The sequence below is a fragment of the Uloborus diversus genome, chromosome 4 (assembly GCF_026930045.1).
Source record: "Uloborus diversus isolate 005 chromosome 4, Udiv.v.3.1, whole genome shotgun sequence".
Classification (NCBI taxonomy): Eukaryota; Metazoa; Arthropoda; class Arachnida; order Araneae; family Uloboridae; genus Uloborus; species Uloborus diversus.
In genome coordinates this window covers 55,394,476-55,418,691 of record NC_072734.1, presented here as the reverse complement: position 1 = coordinate 55,418,691, position 24,216 = coordinate 55,394,476, and the positions used below count along the sequence as shown (strand labels likewise).

The window sequence follows — 24,216 nt, the reverse complement described above, 5'->3', positions numbered from 1 at the left end:
TAATTATTTAATATTAATTTTGTAATCACAATTTGAGGTTGCGCTTGCCTAACTAATAACAGGCTTGCGCAAGGTGCTGGGATCTCTTAATACGGACAGGTATCAGTCTTGATTGGAAATGCTCAGCCAGTGCTTTGCTCTGCTATTTTATTTGTGAACTACTTTTGAGTTATAAGTAGCAAATTCAAATTTGGATCCCTGCCCTCAGGCCCTTTCTAGATTTTCATAAAGCGAGAGGTTTTAATATTACCTGTGTGTGGGGGAGGGGCGGAATTCAACCCCTCACAACCTTTAGTTTTATGACAAACTGCCGATCCCAGTATTACGTTTATATACTTGTAAGGACTGCTGTACCCCCCTCCCCTATCCATGCTGCACAAGTGACCAAAGTACGTATTAATTCATTTTACAGGTTGACTGTAATCAAACCTTGTTTGTTTATTTTTAATAAAATCTGTTTACTATGCGGTATGATGCAATACATGTTAAAAAATTTCCGCAAATTCTTTTATAATATAGAATGTATATCAGGTTTTATGCTCTGAAATAATGGCTCAATAAACTAAACAAGAAAGAGTTTATTGCAGATGCAACTTGTATTATCAAATACAATCACTAATGCAACATGTGCCAAGTTCATCATAACCTCCTTACAATTAGCAATATTACTGCTTTGCATTGGTCAATCATTCAGTGATTCTTCCACCATAGTTTTTCCAAAATATTATTTCAGTTGGCAAAGCTTTAACTGTTATAAACTGCAGAATTAATTTAAGTCGAATATACATTTTCTTCATTTCACTTATTGTTTTTCCCCCATGGGAGGGGTTTAACTCCTAAAATCCTCCCCTTGGGCACAGCCCTGTGTGCCTTCTTGATCGGAAAGTGAATAAGTAGTTACTGTCAAATAAGGGATACGTTACACTTTGCTGTAAAAGACCTGGCAAGAAATAAGGGGATAGATATGCACCGTTTAGGTGGTAAAAACCAATGTTTAATCATTTTTTAACAGTAGATATAAATCACTTTGAGAAAAAAGAAATTCCTGGATCACACAATAGGGCTTATATTATATATTCTGAAAATGAAAAAAAGTTTTTTTCAAAAAGTGAGTGGATATAATCTGTTTTGAAAGTAAACTCCTCAAATGCATTTTTACTTTTCATGTTCTTTTTTTTTTCCTTTTTTATCACCTAACCAACAGAAGGGCTAGATTCCATTACAAATATACATACAGGTGAAACTAATGTAAGCGTGTTGAAAAGAAAAATACATTTAATTGAAATTGAATTTAAAGGAGCCAACTTATTATAGCTCATTTCTAAATATTAGAAAATTTCTTGTCATAAATGATTTTTGTTTGTAGTAAAAAAAATTTGGGTAGTGTAAAATTTTCATTCTGTGACTTTGCCATATAGTTTTTAAAAAAAAGTTCATAAAAAAAATAGGAAAAAGGTATTGGTTTTAAAAGTACCAGGGTTCGTATGCTCTTTCAAAACTACTCCAATACTCCTTCATTCAAGAAATTTTTTTGAACGGCCCTTCAAACTCTTTCATTTTGGTTTTAACTTCTTTAAAACTCTTTATATTTTAGTTCAAGATTACTAAATTTTCTTCTATGACAGTAACTTAGATCAACAACTTAACATCTTCACAAGGGCAAAGGTATAAGGATGATTTTGATATAGTAATTTCATATATTAATATTTTTCAAAAGATGTGAATTGCAAATTGATCATAGAAATTGAAGGTGAAAATATTATTAGATGACTAAGACAATTCATAAGTGCAGTAAAACATGCTTAAATGGTGCTTGGCTATTTTTTAAAGTTTTATGATTGTTGCTTCCCCCTCCCCCCACAAAACTCTCAGCAGCAAAAATCAGTTGGTCCAATTATTATTTAAAAATACATAAGTATTTTTAAGATGTACTCCATTTAGTGATTGTGTTAAAAAAAGCAATTGTTTAGTAAATTGCAGTTATGATATTGTAAAAAGGGTCATCCACATCCACAAGTGATGTCATGCCTTAACAGGGCTGCAGAGAGCCCCTTATCAGTTATGTCACCGGGCCCTTTCCGTCCCCCCCCCCAAAAAAAAAGAAAATAAAAGAAGGAAAAGAAGAAAAAAGGGGGTAAAAAAATTGAAACTGCTTATTAGAAAACAATTAACACTATTTTAAGTGCCATAAAAGTAAATATCAAAAGAGTAAATTTCACTTATAATCTTTACGTTTTCTCTTATTTGAAGTCCTTACCCCCTTTTTCTTTATTCGCTTTTTTTTCTTTCTTCTTTTTCTTTTCTTCCTTTTTCTTTTTGCTTCACTGTCACCAGCCCCTAGTTTCCAACTAGGCTGACATGGCGTCTCGTCAGGCATATGCCTTGAGGGGGAGACAGATTCATGAAATTGTGACAAGGGGAAGAAAGATGGTGACAAAAAGTGACATAACACAGTTATTATAATAATATGACATGTGACAAGAGGAGTAGTAAGGTGAAGTGTGACACTTTGTGAAAAAGGGGAAAGGAGTCAGAAATGTTGAAAAAAAAGTGCAGCATCATTTAAGGATAGCCCAGTAGTACTCCTTCAGAACTCCTCCAAAACTTCTTCATTTTGTTTCTGAAATTGAGTATGAACCTTGATAGTACCCTCCCAAAGAAGTTTGTGGAATAAGAACATCCATACCCTTCCCTTCCCCCCTTCCCATTCTGATATGAAATGATCATTTTTCTTCAACCAAAATGCATACACAGCTTTTCAGAAAACCTATTCAAGTCTCTTTGGAATTGAAAACTATTTGCCAAAACACATGAAACGAAAGCTGCCTGCGACAACCAGCTGGTTCGCATTTCTATACGAGCAGCTCCCAAGGACGGATACAAGGGAGGGGCGATAAGGGCGATCGCCCCCTCCTTGAGCCGAGAGACACGAAATTTCTTCATGTATATTTTCAATACTGAAGTTTCAAAACCGTAATTTTACATAATCTTCGATGGTGTTAGAAGAAAGGGAGCTCTTTTCAGGAATTTTTCTGGAATTTAAGTCTTTAAAACGCAATCGTCGCACATCTCTTATTACTCTGGGGATAGGGACAGGAACTTTCTACAAGCATATTTTTGAAATTGAAATTCTGAAATCTCAATTTTAGATGATAGAGGATATTTGGGATAGGTAAACGAGGAGTTCAATGCACTCCTTCGAAAATTTTTAGAAATTGAAGTTCCAAAGAGTAAAGAATGAAAAACAATCGCCCCCTCCTTGAACATTTTCTGGATCGACCCTTTTCAGCCCCAAAGAAGAGGGGGGGGGGAGGGGAGGTGTAGCATTGATCACCCGTTGAAGTTCCTTAAATGCGGACCGATATCGACATCTATATTTCATCTATCGATAATTCTATATGATCTATGCATATCTACCTCTGATGGTAATCAACAATCTTTTCTATGTGTATGAAACAAAGTTCATACAAAAAAAGTTTTTTTTATTTATTTAGTTAAAATAAAACCAAAAAAAAGCTCTCGGTTACCTGAAGTGGGCAAAAGATATAAAAAACTCGCTGCTTTTATTGAATCAAATGTGCACAAATAATATGTAACGCATTAAATAACAGCAGCAAAACGTGGGGGGGGGGGGGGGGGTGAATGAAATTCCTAAATAGAAGAAAGAAAAGAAACAAAAGCAAGCGCTGCAGTTATATCATGTGGCCGTGATGAAATGACCGTCATCAATTGAAGATTGTTAAAACTTACTTCGGCTATGCTTAGAAGTGGCTCCATACTTCGCTGTAAAATAATCCTTAAAAAAAACTATTGTGTATTTTTGAAAACTTTTTAATCGAAAGAAGGTGAAGTGATTTTACTTGCATAGTTAAATTTTAGAAAAGAGGCCTTTATACATTTTGAGGTATGTGTTTTTAAAAAAATTAAACCCAGAAAAAATGCGAAATGCAAGTTTTGTTTCAAAAATTCATAAAAAATACAAAAATTGCTCTATCTGCAAAATTTTCTACATTTTAGTACAAAAAATATTTTTTTTGTTTAATTGGTTCAAGATCTGTGGGGTAAAAAGTACTAAAAACTGCTAAAAATCATATAAAAAACTTTGAATAACTTTTTTAAAATTAAACCAGTAGTTCCTGAGATTAGCACATTCAAACAAACAAACTTTTCAGCTTTATATTATTAGTTAATTACGTAATAAGAAAAGTAAGACAATGATACGTGTTTATATATATTTTTATTACAAATCATTTTTAGCATCGTTTAGGATTTTCTCTGAAAAGTACACTCGAGATTTGCCTCATGGCTGACTCCAACCTATGCCCACTGGAGCATAGCGAAGCCCGCACGTTCAGGTCAAGCCACCGTGGCTGCACATATTCTGCGTTCCAAGCATTTTATATCATAATTTAAATTTCATAAAAATTTTTATTGCTGCTTCACTCCTATTAGTCATAGCATGATGTTATATAGCCTTTTCCAATGAATGGACTTACACAACACAAAAAGAATTTTTCCATTCAAGCCAGTAGTTCCTGAGATTAGCATGTTCTAACAAAAAAACTCTACAGTTTTATATTATTAGTATAGATAATGCACAGTTTTTTGTTTTAAATTTCTTATTCTCTTACTTTTTTGCTAAACATGATTTCGCATAAACTTTTTTGATGCTGCAAAATTTGAAAATTGTATATCTTTTCTGACTTTTTATATATATCTCACTTTCATGCCTATGTCTATTAATTGAAAATGAATTATTAGATCTGCACATAAATGATATTGTTTGTCGTTCATGATGAGAGCTGTCAGCTGAAGAGAACCATGCTGTATTGTCTGCGGAGTTGAAAAAGATATTTAGATTGGAAGGAAATCCATACTGTAAGTAAGAAATAGCCTAAGTTTTCTGACAGCTAAAATAAATAAGGTTTTTTTTGTTTCATCGCATTTAATATCTTTCTAGAATGTCAGCACTTGGTAACTGTTGCATGTACAGTGTATATGAAAAAAGTAAACTATTTAAAAAAGTACAAATTTTGTAAAAACTTGTATTATCAGTGTTAGATATAAGAATTGAAAGCTAGGTGTCATGACGGCACCTAGCATAAGTTTCAAGGTATCAAAAAGAACAACCTAGATGTCATTTTTAAAGAATCAAGTATATGTATCCAACTCTAAAAGTTTTTAAATTAAACACTGCTGGTAGTAAATTTATAAAATATGCCACAGAAAATGATTATAGACAAAAATTGATTTCATTTAAAAATTAATTTAAAAAAAGTCCTTCATACCATATCACACTCCAGAGTTCCCTGTACCTCCTATTATATGTGGTTTAACCAGTTGGATGTAGCCCTAAAGACAGCTGTTTCTTTTTTTTTTTATCCATAAGCCGAGCAGTCCCTGGTTCATCACCCCGAGAGGTATTGATTCACTTGGAGGACATTGTAACCGCGACATATTTAACATGCCCGACAAAGTCCTCCAAGCTGACATATTTAACAGAGGATCTTTGACTGGCTGCCGTCAAACCTGGGACCATCCAGTTACGAGTCTAACACCTTATTGATCAGGCCTCCATATACTTCATGTTTTCTGATACTAAGAGAATATTCAACACAAAGGCTTTTAGCTTGAAACTTTGAGAAATTGTACACAAAATATGCAATAGGATTGAATTTAAGAAAGAGTCTACATTTTTAAACTACTAGGAAAAGTCTGCTACAAAATGTAAAAAAAACAATATTTGAAAGACAAAATTTATTGCATTTGAAGATCATTTGTACTTTTATGAATTTGTTCTTCTGGCCAGCACCAGCTTTTAGTGACAATAAGTCAGGAAAGAAAAGCTTGAATGTTATCCAAAATTTAGGTGTCAAATGTGGCACCTAGGGGTGAAAATCTGGGCATCTAATCAATTTTTGATCACAAGATGTGACTAACGATAGCTTATTTCTAAACTTTGTCATACATGTGTTGCTTCATTGGTTTTTCAATTTACCTCTTTATTTTGCAAAAGTATGTGAGCTCATGGATATGAAACTATCCAATGAAAGTGTTTTGTTTAATGATCTTTTGCATTTAAAAGAGGTTTTTTTGTAACCCTGATACACGTGTGTGCAATTTTGTGCTTTTTTAACATCGTTCGTACTGACATCTTTCAGCTCAAAGGTATTTATTTATTTCTTAATCCTTAATTCTACAATGCATGACTATTTATTTCATTAAAATAATTGAGTTTCATTTTTATTTTGATTTACACTTGTGGCTTTTTCTACAGGTGGTGTGGATTATGCCGGGCAAAGTGAAGGTTCGCGTGGTGGCAGGACGGAATTTGCCAGTAATGGACCGATCCAGTGACACCTGCGATGCGTTTGTTGAGGTTTGTCTGCCTTTTGCATTTCCATACTTTAACTCCATTATATAATCTATGGTGGATTTTACTGCTTTTTCTAAGGCTGAAAGTTACTTTAATGTGGGACAAACCATGGCTAAGTTAGCTGAAAACGATCTGGATTTCTCAGCAGGGATATTTATATATTAGCATTCTCCATTTCAATTAATTTAAGTAATTTAATCATGTCTCCTCTTACTCTCCTGTTTTTGAGATCACACATTTTAAGCCTGAAATCATAATTGAAATCTGAAAATCGATTTACTACCCCGTCTACACCAAAACAGAAACAAACAACAAAAAAAAAATAATAATTTGAATTCTGAAATTTTGAAATTCAAATTATATTTTTCGCAATCACGAACTGCGATAGGATCCTATTCATTGGAGTTGTTTTTTCTAGAAACGGCTCATGTCCCCCCAAGCCTTCCTCTCCTCCTGTGCGGTTACGTGTGCATAGTTTTGTGTGTAAGTGTGTAGGCTTGTGTGTGTGCGTAGACCTGTGTGTGTGCACGTAGGCATGTGTGAGTGTATGTGCGTGAAGTCGTGTGTGTGAGCGTGCGTGTGTGTTGTACATGGACGCCTCCGACCAGGAGAAGCGGATAGCTCAGGACCGGAGCAGCTGCGCCGCCTGCACAAGCCGGTGGGCGTTGATGATGCAGAGACCCCTGGTCCAAGCTGAAAAAGGAACCAGACGCCAAAGACTGTCAAGTGAAGACAATAAGCAATCGTGATTGCTCAAAAAAAAAAAAAAAGACAAGTAGCCAGAAGGTGTCACATTTGGGGACTTTCTCTGCATTAAAGAATATAAATCAATGTTCACCATCAGCTTAATGTCACTTTGTCATTTTCCTCCATGCCAAACGCGATTTACGCAGCCAAATGGCACTTTTGTGAACATCTAGTCTCTTTTCCGTGATTGCAATAGTAGCCCTCCTGTGAACTCTTTTCACTAAGTTAATGTTTTTCTTAAAACTTAAAGTCCAAAATTGAACAAAATGTTATAAAATTTCTGATAATATGAATGTTTACAGTCAAATATTTAAAAGGAAACTGTCTCATTAACAAGAAACTCCAATATATAATAGACTGCTAAAAATATCAAAATAATTAACTGCTTGCTTTAAAATGTACAAAATACTTGTGTCTTAAAATAACTTTAATATAATTAGTTTTGTATGCTATTGTTTTTTAAAATTTATTTAATTAATTTTTAATGCATATAATTTTACATTTCACATTTACAGGGTAGGCATCAATTCACCAGCAATGAAAGCTTAGCAGTTCACATGTACATATTTGAATAATAAAAATGCATGCGATAGCAACCATTCCTTTTATAAATAATAACGTTGATAATATTTATATAATCTCAATTAAACAATTATGATAACTATGTATGTATGTATTATTTTATAATTTATTTTTATTGTGATATTATAAATAATCATTATAATGTAACAACCATAATAATGTTGACAAAAACATCACAAATATCCTAAACTGAGATTTTAAGCATGTCTAAAAGAAAATGAGAATACACAACAGCTGTGTGTACATTTTGCATTGTTTCTTCTTGCATACACATCACATTCATGTTATTGTGTTGAATGATTTTGTTCTCTCCTTTCAGATCAAGTTAAGCAACACAACCTACAAGACAGAGGTGTTCAGGCATTCCCTCAACCCAGAGTGGAATTCAGAGTGGTTCAGGTTTGAGGTGAGTTTTTCTTCTTTTTGTCCCTTTAAGTGGAATAAGCAGAATGGATAACAAAGCCCACTTATTGGAATATCGGTTGAAAGAATATCCCACTTGTTGTTATAAAGTTTTGATGTATGGGGGGAATGTTTCAGAAAAATGGAATGACTCTCTATTATAAAACATTTGTGTGTCACATTGGCCATAAAAAATGAAAAAATTGCAGTTACTTCCCCAGCACAGTATGTTGCCGTGGACAGAAATTTTGCATTAATTTTTTTTCCCATTTTAGTTATCTATTGATCGTTAACTTTATTGTACAAGCTTGCTTATTTGGTTTCCGTTGGGAAAAAAGTGTCCAACCCATAGCTGCCAACTTGTAAGATTTAGCCTTACATTGTAAGATTTTTGGAGGTATTGTAAGTTTGTATGCTCTTATGGCATAATTGTAAGATAATTAGATTTTAGATCTCTGGTATTGCTTTTTTTTTATGAGTTTCCTGTTATGTTGCTTCAGAAGAATAGAGAAACTGCAGATGAAGAGCATAAGATAAGCTCCAAGGTGAATTTCACTCTGTACAAATAGATGATTTGCCTGATGTTATGCTAAAAAGGGAGAGGATGGATAAAAAATAGGCTGCTTTTGAAGAAATTAGTTGATGTTAATGGTTCATTGAAGTATGAAAGTCTCTCTTTTTCTATGCTTTCCATTCTAGCCATACCTCTCAGCAATGCAGAGTGCGAAAGAATATTCAGTAGTGTCAGAAAGGCGAGGACAGAGCTGTGCAGTTTTGTCTGATAGTTACCTGGATAACATTTTATTCATTAAGAACTTACACAAAAAAAAAAACCTATTGTTTTGAATAAGTTATTGAAATAAAATTTTTTGAATGTTGCTAAGTCAGCAACTTAAGTTCCAGTAAAAGTAGTTTCAGCAAAAGCAGCTGATTGCATTAAAGAAAAGTAAGATAATACAACAAGTTATTAGTTTCTTCCAAAGGAATATTTTAAAAGATTAACATTAAATGATGCATCTTACAGAAAAATATTAGACAACATTTTAAAAGTGCACACATGTATTCTTAAATTTTTAAATGCACAGGCCTGACTTTTTGAAACTAACTGCTTGTTGTAATCCTATATTTCTCTTTTGTGAATCCAGTTTTTTTTTTTCTGTGCTGATTAATTACAAGTAAAGATTTCTTTTAGTTTTAACGGTTAGGTGTGTGTTGGTTAAAGAAGTGTACAAATACACCCATGGCATGCATTGTAAGATTTTTAAAGTTGATATGTTGGCAGCTATGTCCCCTATTATTAGTATGGTATCCAAAACACATTTCTTTCAAATATCTCAAAAATTTATTTCTGCAGATACTGCTGTTTACCGGCCTATGGTAGTACATCAACATATTTTTATAAGTGTTGAAAATATGCAATTAAGAAGTACTACTTCTAATGCACAATGTGCATTCATGAGTATGCACACCTTTTTTTTTTGAGTTGTTAAAACTACATTGGTTATGTATAAAGGGCCACGGGGAAGAATGATCGTTGTCCACCATGCACAAATTTTCCTCAGTGCGTTTTTAAACTTGAAACCTCTAATCTTTTCTGAGTTAGCCTCGTTCTTCCCTGTTAAAACTCACTCACTATCATGATTCTTGCCTGAATAATATTTCTCTTAAATACTGTCTGTAATAATCTACATATTTCCATTGGTTAACCAGAGTTTTTTAGAAAAATAGACTTTGATCGTTCTTCCCTGTAGAAATTCACATAGAAAGCATACAAGGAAGTCAAAAAGTGCATTCATATTTTTTCTTCATTAAATTTATTTATCATATTTTCATTCGCGCATGTTAAAGATCTTAACGCCCCCTCATTCAAATGATTTGTTGTATCAAAAACCAATAGAATATACAAATAAAATTATACTTAACCTTATAGATTTATCTAGAAATGTGTTTGGTAAATCCCTCCTCCAAACAGAAGTCTGATTAGGACCCTGATTTGAATGTATTCAGGGTTCTGGCCAGAGGAAATTTGCGTCCATTAACGGACCCTTCACAAAAATCCAATCAACCAAAACGGACCTTTCACAAAATCCCGATCAACCAAAACGACTCTTCACAAAATTATGATAAACAAAAACAGATCTTTCATAAATTGTTTATTGAAAGAGCAAATCAAAATAACGCAGCATATTTCCATTCATAGCTGAATTCAGCTATGAAGAAATTCATAGCTGAACGTCAGTTTGGTTTATAATTTTGCTTGTTTGTTTTATGCAGCAGTGTTGTTGTAAACTTCTCTGAAAAGCGTCAACCTCCTCTGAATAGGCGTCATAAGCAGTTTTCTCCCTGCTCATGATTTAATAAACAATAATATACAGCAAAATGAACTTAGAACTGCAAAGGATCGTTGGGTTGGAGGAAAATGTGATCGCTTCAGATAGGGTTGCCAACTTCAAACTTATCGCCACTTAGCCACTTAGCATCTAGCTTTGCGATGGATGTTTAACTGTTTATCGCCACTTAGCATCTGGCGGAGTGTTTAGCTGTTATTTTGAGAGAAAGTTATGTAGGTTTGATTTTTTGATGCTAAAAAAGATAATCAACTTTAAATAAATTTTTATTTTCCGTTTTTTTTTCATTAGATGCCTACATTTTGGAAAACGCAATCTTTTTACATCCGATATGAGAGTCATATTTTTTTCTTTTTTCAAGCTAATTTCACTTTATTAGGATGCAAATACGTGAAAAGTCTCTTTATTTTTGTAGCAACGTTTAGTTCCAAGTTTTTAAAGCGGAATCCCATTTTCTTTTATGAGTCAAAAATTAAAATGCTGAATCGATGTTTTTTTTTCTCTTCAGCTGTGTCCAGATATTAATGATATGTATATCATAGGACTCTAAAATGCAATTCTAAAGTGATTTTATCAAAAATATTTATTTTACAAGCCATTTTTATACTTTTGGTGCCTTTACTTGGAGGATTGCGATCTTTTTGCATCCGCTATGGGAATCTGATTTTTCAAATTTTTCATGTTTAGTACGCTTTGTTAAGAGGTTAACAAATAAAATATTTTTTACTTTTGTGAAAATCACAGAGTTTTAAGTTTTAAATGAAATTCTGAGCTCTTTAACGGGGGTCTTGGTTCAAAAAGTTAAATGCTGATCTGCTGCCTGAATTTCTTTGTTACAATTGTTTTAAATACCATACATTTTACATTTCTAGTATAATTTAACATAATGTTGAATGATTAAAAAATATTGATATTTGAGTGGTGCCCATCTCCCAGAGAGCAATGCCCCCCCCCCCCCCAAATATTTCAAAAACACCCAACTTTAAATGTCAATGATGCATTTTGTGCCATCTTAAAATTTTAAAATTTCGTTTTTGCAAAAAAAATAATTTTTTTTTTTGCAAAATTATTTGATTTTTCACAAAATAAATTGGTTTTTCACAAATTTTTTTGATTTTTCACAAAAAGTGGACTTTGAAAAAACAGTCCACTTTTACAGGGACAGACCCCTGGTATTATTACACAAGTTAAAAGTAATAAAGTGATCCATTCTGGCCCATGCTTGATAATCAAGTAAACAGCCACCATTCTGTGTTATGCAATTATAAATGGACCTAAATGTTCTCCTAAGAATTTTAGCCAATGAAAAGAGAAAAATAATACTAAAAATGAGCCAGTTTACTTTAGATGCTAGAGTACAAAAGAAGATTTTATATTAATTATTTTCTATTTGGAAGGGAGGGGCAGCAGTCATCCTCTGCTCTCTCTGGATGCGCCCATGCCGAGTGATATTCAAAATGTGTATAGAGTTTACGTAAAATATAAATAGTTCAATTCGGAAAGTTCCCTCCAGTCATTTAATTTATTAAACACTATTATCTTTTTTTTTATTTGTATCATAAAATCTTGCAGAAAGATTGTGAATCAAGTTGTCAGTACTTTTAAAATGTCAAAACCAATGGTAAAGAAGGTCCTTGTTTATTCTCCGTCCATGTTCCAGTCTCCTGAATAATACAGCAAAACTAAAGGGGTGGTTCTGTTTTGTCCATTGGTTCCATTCTGCCCCACCTTCCTCTACTAAATAAAGGTTAACTGGCTGTGATTTGTTTTGTTTCTTCAAGATTTGATTGTGCTTCAGATAAAACTGCGAGTTATCCAAAAAAAAAAAGCTTGCATTTTCTTCTTTTACAATACACCAATTTTAAAAAGATATATGAATTTGCAGAAGTAAAAAAAAAAAAAAAAAAGTTGAAATTTTTTCACTCAAAATGGTATTTGTTTGGTGTTAATTTTAGTTAATAACTTCTACTTTAACTGTAGAGCGCCCTCATGTATATAATATGATCAATAAAGATGTTAGTGTTTCTGAAAAGTCTATGATGTTAGTGTGTATGAACCTGCTACTTAAATCAATTTGCGAAAGACATAGTATCAGGTTCATTGATGTATGAAGTCATTGTAAACAGGATTGGATTTCTAGGGATGGCCTGCATCTGAGCTCTACAGGGGTCAAAATGGTTAGTGGTTTAATTTTAGGGGCTTCGGAGTCAAAAAACTAAGTTTGAATGGGGGGCATGGTTCAAACATGAGGTATGGAGAGGAAGAAATTTTTTTGGATATTGCTAGAAATGGAAATAAAGTGTCAAACAGGAGTAGTAATTTTAACAATTGTGATTTAGGAAATTTCAGAATGTTAAATAAAAGCAATTTGGGCATACTTAAAGTTTACTATACTAATGCTCGCAGTATTGGGAACAAAATGGAAGAATTGAAAAGGGTAATTATAGGTGAGAAGTTGGATGTTATTGGAATTACAGAGACATGGGCTACCGAATTTGATGTATATTTATTACATATTGCTGGGTATAATTTGTTTAGACAAGATAGAGTAGGCAAAAGAGGTGGTGTTAGAGCCAATTTCATTTGCAAAGAAATTGATCATATAAACCTACTGATATTGATATGGTTTGGCTGGAGTTGATGAGCAATAAGGGCAAAAAATTGCGCTTTGGAAACATCTATAGGCCACTTATTCAAGCCACGGACAAGATGATTAAATGTTATTTGTGACATGTCCAGTAATAAGGGATCAGTCATCCTAATGGGGGATTTCAATTTTTTGGGTATTGATTGGAATAATTTTAATCCTTGTGATGGCAGAGAAGAGGAATTTTTAAAAGTAATTGGTGACTGTTTCTTAGATCAAGTTGTAACTCAGGGGACTCGATAGGAGGCGATTTTGAATATAGTTTTCTCTGACGTAGGAAATTCTGTTCAGGGGTTGTGTGTAGGGGATAATATTGGACATAGTGATCATAACAGCATTAAGTTCTAGATTGAATTTGAATTGTAAAAAGTTGAAAATTTTATGCTTGTGCCCAATTTCAGAAACACTGATTTTGTTGTACTTTGGCAGAGCTTGAAAGAGGTTTTTCGGTCAGGATTGGAAAATAATGACGTAGATCAGCAGTGGACATAATTTAAGGAAAAACTGGCAAAAATGGTTGGATTATGCTCCATTTAGGAGAAAAGGTGTTGGTTCTCCCGGGAGCTCACTCTAGAAAAAAGCTCTAAACTATAAGCAAGCAGCTTTTCGTCAGTTTAAGGAAACTGGTCAGAGTGCAGATAGACTCCAGTATTGTAAGGCAAGACGAAATTTTAAGTATTTGGTACGGATTCTGAAAAGGGAATTGGAGCAAAGGCTAGCAGATAACATTGATGGGAATCCTAAAAGATTTTTTGTTTACGCTAATTCTGGGAAAGCTTGAAATAGTCAAATCGGGCCATTGGTTTATGAGCATGGAAATTTAACCCGAAACGATAGGGATATTGTAAATGTTCTTAACTTTTTTTCCAGTGTGTTTAAAGATAAGAGGAATTTGTGGATATTATTTTAAATATTTTCAATGTTTCTTATAATTCAGGGACAGTGCCAGAGGACTGGAAACTGGCTAACATAATGCCGTTCTTCAAGAAAGGGTCTAAAGGTAATGCTGGGAATTATAGACCTGTAACTCCAGTAGTTTTTAAGATATTCAAAACTTTGATTGAAATTAATGTAATGAATTTCTTTGAGATTAATAGTCTGTTGATTATATTCATTAAATTACCGCCCATTAGCCAGTGCTAATGCAGAAATACTGGCGGTGTATTTCATGTAGTCTGTTGACTAGTTTGCAGTCTGGGTTCAGGAAAGGTAAATCGTGCGCTACTAATTTATTGCATTTCTGTGACAAGGTTACCTTGGCTTTAGATAACAAAAAGAGTGTGGATGTTGTTTATATTGATTTTCAAAAAGCTTTTGATAAGGTACCGCATGTTGCTCTTCCAAGCAAATTAGCTGTTATAGGAATAGGAGGAAAAACTTTACTTTGGGTTAGAAATTGGCTGACTGGAAGGAAACAAAGAGTAGCTGTGAGAGGAAATCATTCTAAATGGAGTGATGTTTTAAGCAGGGTTCCTCAGGGTTCGGTTTTAGGACCTCTCTTGTTTATTATTTTTATGAATGACATCAATGAAAATATTTGTTCAAGCATGAATTGTTTTGCGGATGATGTAAATGTTATGGGAATTGTAAAAAATGAAGAACAGGTAAAACAGCTTCAAGAGGATTTAGATTATATTACTAAATGGGCGGATAAGTGGGGTATGGCAGTTAATGTAGAGAAATGTCAAGTCTTACACTTATGTCATGGAAATAAGCGTATGAGTTATCGTTTACAGGGTACAATCATTAGTCAGGCAGAAAATGTTATTGATCTGGGTATCTTAATAAATCGGGGACTTCAAGTTTAGTCAACAGTGTAGCATTGCAAGTAACAAAGCCAACAGAATGCTTGGGTTTATCAATAGATCTATTTCAAACAAATCTAAGAAGGTTCTTCTGTCTTTATATAGGAGTTTAGTAAGACCCCATTTTTGGAGTATGCTGGGCAGTTTTGGTCGCCTTATCTGAGGAAAGATATTTGTGTATTGGAAAGGATTCAAAGAAAGGTAACTAGACTAGTAAGGGGACTTTCAGATTTAGATTATGATACCAGACTTAATAGGCTTCATATGTATAGCCTGGAACAAAGGAGGATCAGAGGGGACATGATTCAGTTGATTAAATTTATCAAAATGAATGATGTTAATAGATTAAATTTTTGCATGGAAAGCAGGACGAGGGGTCATTGTTTTAAGCAATTAAGTTATTCGAATCTCAGACTAAGCTGGAAATAGGGAAAAACTACTACTTTCGTAGAGTTGTGGGCACTTGGAACAGCTTACCGGAAGAGGTTTCAATGAGCAAGGGGGCGGATAGCTTTAAGAGGGCCAATGATCTTCATTGGGGACTAATAAATTGACTAGGACCAGCCTAGCTGGGCCAAGAGCTTGTTGCTGGTCGTCAGATTTGTATTTGTTTTTGTCTCTTGCTTAACACATTTAAATTATGGCTAGTTCTTATGTACGTGGAATTTATTCCCTTGTGTAGCATACAGTCTTGTTTTCTGTCATTTTATCTGAAGTGCCATGTTGCTTTCTTTACCTCTGCTATCAGTTTTTGTGAAATAGGGTATAATGTAAAAGCATTGTTCTTGCTAAGGAATTTAAATGTAATGCCTATTATTTTTATACTTTTTAAATTACAGGTTGATGATGAAGAGCTGCAGGATGAACCTTTACAAATCAGGTGATATTTCTGTTCCAGCTTTGTAAATAGTCTGATCTTGTAGTTATGAACTTGTCTATCCTTTACTTTTATGTTTCCAGTATTTAATGTCATGAGTAATACTTTCATTTTTTGATTTTCTGTTTTGTATTGCATAAATGTTAAAAGATAAATGATAAAGTTATTAAGAGACAAATTTCCAAAAATATGTTTACAGGTGTCTCAGGGTTATAAGAACCTTTTTAGCAATGCAAAAAAAAAAAAAAAAAAATGAAAATGTTGATTTTTTTTTAATGAAATTAATTTGAATCAACTTTGTCAACTTAGGATATTTTTACCAGTAGTCTTCAATACAAATATAAATACATTAGATTTAACTAGATATAATATAAATACTAAAGACAAGGTATGAATATTAAAGGAGTGCAAAACAAATTTTTAAAACGATAGCAAAAGTTCAATTATTTTCTAATATAACTTGATTGTCTTGGAGCAATTTTTAAAAAAATCAAATGAACTAAATCAGTGCTTACTCGAAAGCTGCACCTCATATTCAGATGAACCTCGTGAGCCAGATAGTTAGGTAGAACATAGATAAATTTTAATTCTACTTCATTCTTTTCTACAAAAAAGTACAAAAAAGAAGTGAAAAATACATTTAAAAAATTGTTATCATTGCTACATGCTCTTTTCATTGATATGAATTTTTTTTTTTGGAAACCAATTTCTAAATGTTTGGCTCCATTCTTCCGATGGCTTAGCAAGAAATTCCTCAGGGTGGTGTCCAGCTTAAAAATAGTTAACTCTGATTCTCGGAAATATAAATAGAACCAGTCATAACATTATTGGTAGTCATAGGTACAAAAAATCGATTGTGTGATGAAAAAAGTATTTTAAACAGAAGAGAATATTTTTTGTTTTCATTTACAGAGTTTAGTTTTGAGCGTCAATTGAGGAATCTGAGCTCAGGGAGTGCCCCCTCTTCTACCACACTAAACATAGGCGGCTAGTGCCCTGAGAAATGTGGCGGGGGAGGGGGGATGCTGCAAAGGCTGTAAGGAGGGTTGGGGCAGGTTCAGAAGGTGGCGTCCCCGAAGCTGACTTTATTATTAAAATTGTGCAATTGAATTTCAACATCATTAATAATCAAACAATCTTCTCCAAAATATTCGGGATAGGACCTCGAAAATCATACATAACGCACAGTAAAACTCATTCTTCCAATTCAAAGCTTCACTTTTCTTTTTATGGAGTAATACCATGAGAAAAATATAAACACACACTTATTAAGTCAATTCTTTGCTCCTTCAACACTCATTGTGATTGATTTTATCATTTCTTGATCAGTCGATAATTTTGAATTTTGAAAAGTGGAGTTGCAAATCCTCTTTACTTTTGAAAGAGGGCCCTACTTGCCCCTCCGTATGAGACACCTATGATACTTAATTGTTCTTATTACCAAATGCATATGATTTGTTGCTTTGGAAAGCACCAGAACATGGTTTCCGATTCGTCAATTAAACATAACATACCATATAGACAGCTTCACGGGCCATAGGCTGGACACCACTAAACTAAATGATAATTCAGTATCACTGCATGCAAAAGTTTGTTTGCTTTTTTTAAATAGCAAATTGGCTTATCTTAATTTTATTCCTTTTTAATCATTTGGTTATACATTAGTAAAGGATATTTGTGTAGCTATTGAAAAAATTGGATTACAGTGAATCCAAAAATTTGTTCACCACCCACAGTATATATCTGTTTACAAATATATGTAAATGTAGATACAGTGAAAAACCTGAGTAAGAAGTTTTTCCAGCTTAACATATTCTTTTCCTTGATCCCAAGTTTTTGTTCTTAATCACGGTTTTTTAAAGCAATTTCATGACTTTTCAGACTAAGTTAATAGTTTATTCTAGTCAAGAACAGATACAAGGGAGGGTGATGGGGGTGATCGTCCTTCCCTTGAAGGACCCTGCACCGACAATTTTTCCCTACTGAAGTCCTGAAATGCAAGTGTAGGCAACCAGGAATCTCCTTCCTGGAAATGGGCAAATAGACAATGCTTCAAAAAGGCAATTTCATACGATCTTTGACGATGTTAGGAGAATGAGTCTGGAGGCCTCCTTCTGGGCAATTGGCAAAATTTAAATTTTAAAGATGTGATTTTAGATTTCAGAGGTTGTGTTAGGGGAAATGTTGGGCTCAGTGACTTACCTCCGGTAATTTTTTGAAACTGAAGTTCTAAAAGTACAATTTTAGACGAATTTACATGATGTTAGAGGGGGCGGGGATTTCAAAAAATTCCCAAGGGAATATTACGAAATTGAAGTTCTAAAATAAAATTGCTGTGTACCTCTTTTAGCAAAAAAAGTTTGGACACCTAATTGGCTAAATCTATTTTAGTTGCTTTAGATAAAATGCTCTGGTAGTCCCCCTCCTCCCTCCAAGTTTAAACAGGCCATATACGTAATAAGAGGTTAGTTAAAAAATCATCTGCCCCCTCCTTGATGCATTTTTAAATCCATCCTTGATTCATGTGAATGGAGTGATTGATTATGCTCCAGTTATATATATATATATATATATATACAGTGAAACTTCGATAACTCGAAGTTGCAAGAAACGCGAAAAAAATTCGAGTTATCGAAAATTCGACTAATCGAAAACAAAACCAAAACTATAGAAGAAAAAGAAAATGATACCACTAAAACTCAAAAAATTTATAACATGCTCAAAAAAGTGATAAAATAATGTACCAGTGATACTATATACATACATGACATAATTAACATATAATTGTAAAAATTAAAGAATTTATGTAGGTTGAAAAACAAATTTAAATTTGTATGCATAATGAACAACTTTTTAACTTACCAAAAAAGACATAGGTATCATTTTTTAAAAAAATCTGTAATCAAACATTGCTTTTGCGCGGATATTTGTTCTTTCACTAAATAATCTTCGGATACATTTAATGCGTCAAAGAGAGAGTCTGGAACATTCGGACGCGATTCTACAAAAACGCGCAATATATCTGCTGCTCGTTTTGCATCTTGAATCGAAGGTAATTTTATCACTGGCTCAAATACTTCTACCTCTTCATCACCAGAATCTTTTTCGCTTTTTTCCGTTATGCTTGATAAAATTTCTTCATCTGTCGGGTATTCAGTCACTAAAACTCCGTCATCAACTGACACAAAATCCATAAAATCTCTGTCGGTAGGAATGTTCATTTTATTTCGTAAAACGCTCCACTCACTTTGAAAATTTATATCGTCCATATTTTCATCTTCTTCGTATTCATTATCTAGCTCCAAACAAGATGTATCTTTTACAAAACCAGCCTTTTTAAAACAGTTAACAATTGTCTGTTGTGTAACATCACTCCATGCTTTCCGCAGTTCCCGGAGACTGTCGAGCAGAGTAATGCAAGGAACCGAATTCTCTTCCAGACACTGTAGAATTTTTAATACAACACGTTTTCTGTAGTGAACCTTTAAATTTTTTATGATGCCCTGATTCATAGGCTGCATGATAGAAGTTGTGTTCGGAGGAAGAAATTCCAATTTAATTGCAGTTAAGTTATTTGCCGCTGCCTTGGGATGTGCAGGGCAATTATCAATAAACATTACAATTTTTCTTCCAGCTGAGATAAATTTATTATCTATTTTTTAAGCCAAGAATTGAACACCTCTGAAGACATCCAGGCTTTACTATTGCTTGTGTAATCGACTGGCAAAGACTTGACGCTGTTAAAGCATCTCGGCTTCTTAACCTTACCGATAACAAGCAAAGGCAGCTTCTCCGTGCCTGACATATTGCTTGCTACCATAACAGTTATGCGTTCTTTGCTCCGCTTTCCACCCGAACATGTGTCACCTTTTATAGTAAAAGTTTTGTCAGGGAGACATTTGAAAAAAAGTCCCGTCTCATCTGCATTAAAAATATTATTTTCATTGTACTCCATTAGAATAGTTTTTAATACTTTTTCTTTCCATTCTTCGCAAATTTTTTCATCCACTACTGCGCTTTCGCCACAAATGGTTCGGTACACAATGTTGTGTTGAGTTTTAAATTTGTCTAGCCAACCTGCGCTAGCTTCAAAATTTGAAATGCCGATATTTTTTGGGAAAGTTTCTGCTTTTTCACGTATGATTGGTCCAGATAACGGAACATTTTTCTCTCTCACTACTAGCATCCACTTTACTAGGGCCTCTTCAAGCTCTAGATACCTTCCATCCTTAAGGCGTTTTCTTTTTGCATTAAATTTTTCGTCAGCAACCCCTTGGAGGTAGACATTTTGGTTTTTTAAAATTGTGAATCCAAGCGTACTTGGATTCACACCAAACTTCAATGCAATGTCCTTCTTTTTTGCTATGCCTAAATCGACTTCTTTTATCAGCTCAACTTTTTCTTGCAAATTTAAAATTTTAAGTTTTCTCTTAGCCTATTTTTTAAGGTCTAAACTTTGAGGGATAAGCGAGACAGCCCCTCAATCACACGCTTTCTTTAACACATAAAGAAAAACAGCAAATTTAGAACGACCTTACAGCTTTGTAGAACAAAACGCTAATTCGAGAAAGAATCCCTTCTGTCGAGACAACAGTCCCCGCCCGACCTTTTTTCCCCAAAAGTGGATATTTCAGTCCTAAATGTACCGTCCCCCCCCCCCCTTTCTCTATTTTTTTCTGTCCCGGGCTCCGCAAAGTCAGAGCTTTGGTTTCCCCCTGTGCAGGTTTTTCTTTTTAAGAAAAAAAAGGAAGCAAACAATACCTTTAGGAAAAAAAAAAGAAAAAACATTTACAAAAACATTTACAAGGTTACCTACAAAATATCGAATTCCTATTTATTAGATCTACTTGGTCTAGACGTCTTTTGATGCAATGCAGTGGCGCCAGCTTTTTTCTTTTTGTTCATACTAGAAGAAAAAAAACGATTTCGACTTATAGAGTTACATTAGCATGGAAAATTTGACAAGGTCAGGGGGAAAAATTCGGCTCATCGAATATTTCGACTCAACGAAATTCGGTTTATCGAAAATAATTAACATGCATTCTCCGTTCAGTTGGACGGGAATTAATAACCACTTCTGCTTGTCGAAGTTTTCGACTCATCGAAGTTCGACTTATCGAAGTTTCACTGTATATATATACAGTCGGACCTCCATATATCGAAGTAGCAAATTTCTGGAAAAAAATTCGATATATAGAAACGATCTTATTTTATCGTACAAACCTCCTAAAACGCTAAAATTAATGATAATTTTCAGGTATAAAACCCAATTTCTAATTTATACGAGCATCGGATTAAATGAAAGTTTAAAAATAAAAAATTAACAGAAATTACATTTTTGCACCGTTATACATCTTCTTTCTTCTGCAATTAACTTGATTCGCAACATGAGGGGGGGGGGGGGTCGTTTTGACGGTGTAATCGAGAGAAAAGTAAAAAATCAATCTACTTAACTTGAATGTTTTTTACTGAAGCTAAAAAGACTAGGAATGATAATCAACAGACAAAAGGGATAACTTGAAACTGATTTTACAGTGTTACTGGTTACAACTTAGATTTAAAATAAACTTGAGGGAATTTAAGAACTCCAGAACGGAGCAACGACCTATCAACGCAGCCCTCAACCCCAGATTCGTTGTGAGTTTCGTAGCAACCTTTAGTGAACATAATTTTCTCCCCTAATTTTCATTTTTCATGAGACAAACAGCCTGAAGTGGAAAAAAAATCTACGAATGTCTCGAAAAAAATTTCGATAAAAAGAGATTCTTTCGATATATAGAAACAATTTTTCTATGTAATGAACATAGAAATTTGCTTTGATTTCGATATATAGAAAATTTCGATATGTGGAAGTTCGATATATGGAGGTTCGACTGTATATACATGATTAAATAAATAAAATTAATTAGAAAAATATTTAAATTTTGTGAACCAGTTTTTAAAAATTGCTGTTAATAAAATTACACACTGTTAATTACATATGAAAATTCAAATATTTTTTCTTCAAATCAGAATATTCCAGCAAAATTCAGATGCCATTTTTTAAATGGATGAATTGACATAGTAAAAAATTCTATATTATTATTATTAATTTGATGTATTACTTGTTATGTTGCAGGACCTTACACAATTTGTTTATTGTTAATAAACTGCTTCAGTATATTGTTTTTGTTCTAGGCATACTTATGGTAATTTTAAATGCAAATTAATTTTCCTGCCAATTCATAGCTAAAAAGTGGCTGATAAGAAATATCGGCAAAGTGTCTGATTATAGATTGCGCCTAATTGATCTGTGTATCCCTAGTTTCTATTTTTGTAGTGTTAAGTTTCAACATTTATAATGCGTGAATCAATCTCAAAAAATGTTAGAAATTGCTTTCTTTTAATTTTAATATCCACTCTACTCTTTTACTTATATTTAAATATTTAGTCCTTAAGAAGTCATTGTATGCTGTTAGATTTTGGTCGTCTGATCTCAAAAAAGATATTTCTTTATTAAAAATAGCTCAATTCTGGGTTATGGGATTATGGTTTAGTCTTAAAAGGTTTAATATGTATAGTTTGTAAAGGAGAGTTAGAGGAGACATGATTCAGTTGTTTTAACTTATCAAAATGAAGGATGTAAATAGGTAAATCTTTGAGTCAGAAGTAGGACAAGAGGGCAATGTTTTAAGCTGCTCAAATCTCTGGCTAATCTGAAAATTATTACTTTAGTTTGGTTGTAGGCACTTGAAACAGTTTTCCAGAAACTGTAATCAGCAAGGGGATTGATTGTCTTTTTTTTAAGAGGGCCTTTGACCTTCACTGGGATGACTAAGAAATTGACTAGGACCAACCTAGTTGGACCTTGAGCTTGTTACTGGTCACCATTTTTGTATTTGTATTTGTCATTCCTTTTGAACCCTGTAGGTTATGGTGATAGTGAATTAAATGTTAATCCTAAATAGAATAAAGGGAATGAGTAGACTCTAATAAAGAGTATTTATCTGTTATCTTAGTATCATAACAGAGTAGATACATTTTATTGAATAGCTTGAAGAATTTTGTTCATTTAAATCATTGGACATTTAGTAACAATTATCCACTGTGCCAATAGACAAAAATGGCAAAAAATTCACAAGCAGTTTTTGTCTACCGGCATGGTTGAAAGTGGATGAATCACTCTACTGTTTACGTCTTGCAGATTGAAATATTTCGTGCATTTGTCTAACATCTTTCTTGCTTGCAGAAGCATACATTAGGTTTTGTATTTTTGAGATATCCATGACTGACAAGTCCAGGTCTCATAATTATATTTTTCTTCTATTTAATTGTTAGCTATATATTTCTTGTATTTAAATGTTTTCTTTTATCTATACACGCATAAGTATGTATATATGTTACTGATGTACTTCTCTCAGGGTTATGGACTATGACACGTACAGTGCAAATGATGCCATAGGCAAGGTGTATATTGACCTGAATCCCCTGCTGTGCAAGGAGGCTGGATCTCTGCTGTCAGGATGGTTCCCCATCTATGACACCATGCACGGTGAGTGCCCCTCCCGTGAAAAAAAATATTTTTGTAAAACTGCTGATGAAACAGGATCTCATTGAACTGTGCTGTGCAGCAAATTGGTTGCATTTTTAAAATGTGCAGAAATATAATATACTTTTGTGCAGTTGATACTTAAATTGAAACAGAAAACTGAGACTAGATTATGTTTTTCATTAATATTTATTTAATAATTAAAATATTTAAAACTGATGCTTGTACAAAACTCCAAAATGGTTAGAAATAGATAACATCAAAATACAGAGAACGTGTTGGATGTAGAGAATTCAGTTGGATATGAAACAGCTTGAACTATTGTATATGTATTTGTGTTAACAAAGTTATAGTTTAATATGAGTTTTATTTTGCTTTTTCATATTTGGTTTACATATTGATCCTAGTTTTTCACTTTAAATTTCTATTATTCTGCTAGCATAGCCAAATAGATATTAATTCTCTTAAAAATTAACTAAAAGATAAGAATTTGTTATTTGATTGTTATGACCCGTTTAATAATTTAAACCAAAGTCACACAGTTTGTTTGTTTATTACTATTAAAATTAATTTGCACTTATTTGGTTCAGAACTTTTGCACCCATATGCAAAATTGTAAGGGGGGACCTCAAATATTTTAACCATGGTTTAGCAGGATATTTTCCCCATGGAAGCACATTTCAGGGCAGATTAGAGTCATTAAAATTTGACATTTTTAATAACTTATTCATTAATAGCTGGAGAAGAAATGTTTTTACATTTTTGCAAAGAAAAAAGTACTAAAAGCAAGCAAGTTCTAATTTCTAAGGGGGGGGGGGGCTCCAGCCCCCCCTTGCCCCCCTATATAAGCGCCCTTGGTTCAGAACATATTTTTATTTTTGGAAACACATTTGAGAACATGTTT

General features: G+C 33.4%; 1 protein-coding gene across 1 annotated transcript in view; it reads left to right on the top strand.

Annotated features, from left to right (window-relative positions):
• Positions 1-4,835: 4,835 nt before the first annotated feature.
• Positions 4,836-24,216, top strand: part of LOC129219651 (C2 domain-containing protein 5-like) — a 155,925-nt gene continuing 136,544 nt past the window's right edge. Inside the window, exons 1-5 of the mRNA XM_054853925.1 lie at positions 4,836-4,878; positions 6,278-6,379; positions 8,025-8,111; positions 15,747-15,787; positions 23,185-23,315. Coding sequence (XP_054709900.1) covers positions 6,290-6,379; positions 8,025-8,111; positions 15,747-15,787; positions 23,185-23,315 — 349 coding nt within the window. The 5' untranslated portion in view covers positions 4,836-4,878; positions 6,278-6,289. The remainder of the gene's footprint in view (positions 4,879-6,277; positions 6,380-8,024; positions 8,112-15,746; positions 15,788-23,184; positions 23,316-24,216) is intronic.